Below are 2,182 nucleotides of genomic sequence, written 5' to 3'. Positions count from 1 at the left end.
ATGTATTTGGTATATACATGTTTGCATGTGTGTGCGTGAACTGGGCATTTGAGTGTGTGCATATGCCGATGGAGGCTGGGGGTCAATGTTAGGCGCTGGCTTCCAACATTCTTTACCTTCTTTTTTGAGACAGGTACTCCCTCCCATTGAATCTGAAGTTTACTAACATGGCTAACTGGCTAGCTAGCAAGATTGTGGGATCCTCCTGAATTGACCTCCCAGCACTGGAATTATAAACATGGGTACCGATAGCCAGCATTTTCACATGGATGCTGTGGACCTGAATTCAGGTCCTCATGCTTGTTTATTAAACGTTTTGCCAACTGAACCATCTATGCCCCGGCCTCAACATTTACATTCGTACTGCTTTACCTTCCTTCCTTCCTTGTTAGTTGAATATGGCCTTTCTCTCATTCACAGGTCACTCAGATGGGGATATGGAGAATGGAAATCTGTCAACAGTGACTGTATTTGTCTTCACTAGGTTCCCCCAGCTCCAGAATGGTGGCCTCCTGTACTTTTTCCCTTTACTCTTTATCTACATCTTTATTGTGACAGGAAACCTGGTGATCTTCATTGCTGTAAGGCTGGACACCCGTCTTCACAATCCCATGTACAATTTCATAGGTATCTTCTCATTTCTTGAGATGTGGTATACAACGGCCACAATCCCTAAGATGCTCTCCAACCTGATCAGTGAGAAAAAGACCATTTCCTTCACTGGCTGCCTCTTACAGATGTACTTCTTCCATTCACTTGGAAACACTGAAGGGACCCTACTGACTGTTATGGCTATTGACAGGTATGTTGCCATCTGCAACCCACTCCGCTACCCTAACATCATGACATCCCGGCTGTGTGCTCAGCTCACTGCTGGTTCTTGTATATTTGGCTTCCTCATTCTTCTACCTGAGATTGTATGGATTTCTACTCTACCCTTTTGTGGTCCCAATCAAATCCATCAGATATTCTGTGATTTCACTCCTTTGTTGAAGTTAGCCTGTACAGATGCCTCAGTGATCCTGGTTCAAGATGTGATTCATGCGCTCGCTATTCTGATAACAAGTCTGATTATCTTTCTTTCTTACATAAGAATTATTATTGTTATCATGGGCATCTCTTCAACAGAGGGTCATAAAAAGGCTTTTTCCACCTGTGCTGCCCACATTGCTGTTTTCCTTTTGTTTTTTGGCAGTGTGGCCCTTATGTATCTTCGATTCTCTGCCACTTATACACCATTCTGGGACAACACCATTGCTCTTACATTTTCTGTATTTGCTCCCCTTTTCAATCCTATTATATACAGCCTGAGAAATAAGGACATGAAAGATGCAATTAAAAAACGCTTTTGTTCTCAAAAGGTACTCAATGAATCAGGTAGGTAATTTAAGCTTATGCCTTTTTAACCTAAACAAGATCACCCCACCCCAAAAATTTAGAGACTGTAAACTTAAAAATTACTCAATGATCAAACATTTTTTTCAATGAGATGGTGGATGAATATATAAATTAAATCTTCTGAGAAGTCACAGAGATTATAAAATTAACAAATTTTGTCTTAATTTCCCTATTGATACACACACACACACACACACACACACACACACACACACATCCAGAAAGGTTAAGTTTATAGATATGAGGTACATATAGAGGCATTACATTTTTGACTGAGCTTCTTGGCCACTGGTATCTTCACTATTATCTTCCCAATAACCTTAGAGTCATTATAAACTCGTGCCCCTCATGCCACATCAGAGTGTGTAGTAACTCTCTCTCTGTTGTACACTTGTTAGTCCAAAGCCTTTTAACAAGTTTTGGAGAAAGAAACCTTCTTTGCATCCAAACTATAGGCATTTTCTTTTCATCTTTATCTCCTTTCCGATAGTGCTCTGATTTTTTTTCTGTTTTTTTCAAGACAGGGTTTCTCTGTGCAGCAATCCTGGCTGACCTGGAACTTGCTCTGTAGGCCAAGCTGGCCCCAAATTCACAGAAATTTGCCTGCCTCTGCCTCTGAATGCTGGGATTAAAGGTGTGTACCACACCTCCTGGCTGTGTTCTGGTCATTTAAGACACATGTATCTCTGTGATATGAATATAACCTTTCATCAATAGGAAATCAGGTTATATTTGGTATTGTGTCAATCACTATAAAGACAATTTAATTTTTATAGAAAGTCAA

At 40.4% G+C, this 2,182-nt stretch overlaps 1 protein-coding gene across 1 annotated transcript; it reads left to right on the top strand.

Moving 5' to 3' along the window:
• Positions 1–419: 419 nt before the first annotated feature.
• LOC101822498 (olfactory receptor 6K3-like) lies at positions 420–1,385 on the top strand. Its single transcript, XM_005078179.3, has one exon. The coding sequence runs from the start codon at positions 438–440 to the stop codon at positions 1,383–1,385; it is 948 nt and encodes a 315-aa protein (XP_005078236.1). The 5' UTR covers positions 420–437.
• Positions 1,386–2,182: the final 797 nt, after the last annotated feature.

Source organism: Mesocricetus auratus, unplaced genomic scaffold (genome assembly GCF_017639785.1).
Source record: "Mesocricetus auratus isolate SY011 unplaced genomic scaffold, BCM_Maur_2.0 Super-Scaffold_100676, whole genome shotgun sequence".
Taxonomy (NCBI): Eukaryota; Metazoa; Chordata; class Mammalia; order Rodentia; family Cricetidae; genus Mesocricetus; species Mesocricetus auratus.
Note: the sequence above shows the minus strand (reverse complement) of the source record. Positions and strands in the feature narration are given on the sequence as shown.

Excerpts from the sequence above, each read along its gene's own strand:
- LOC101822498 (XM_005078179.3), top strand. The coding sequence starts at position 438 with ATGGAGAATGGAAATCTGTCAACAGTGACTGTATTTGTCTTCACTAGG.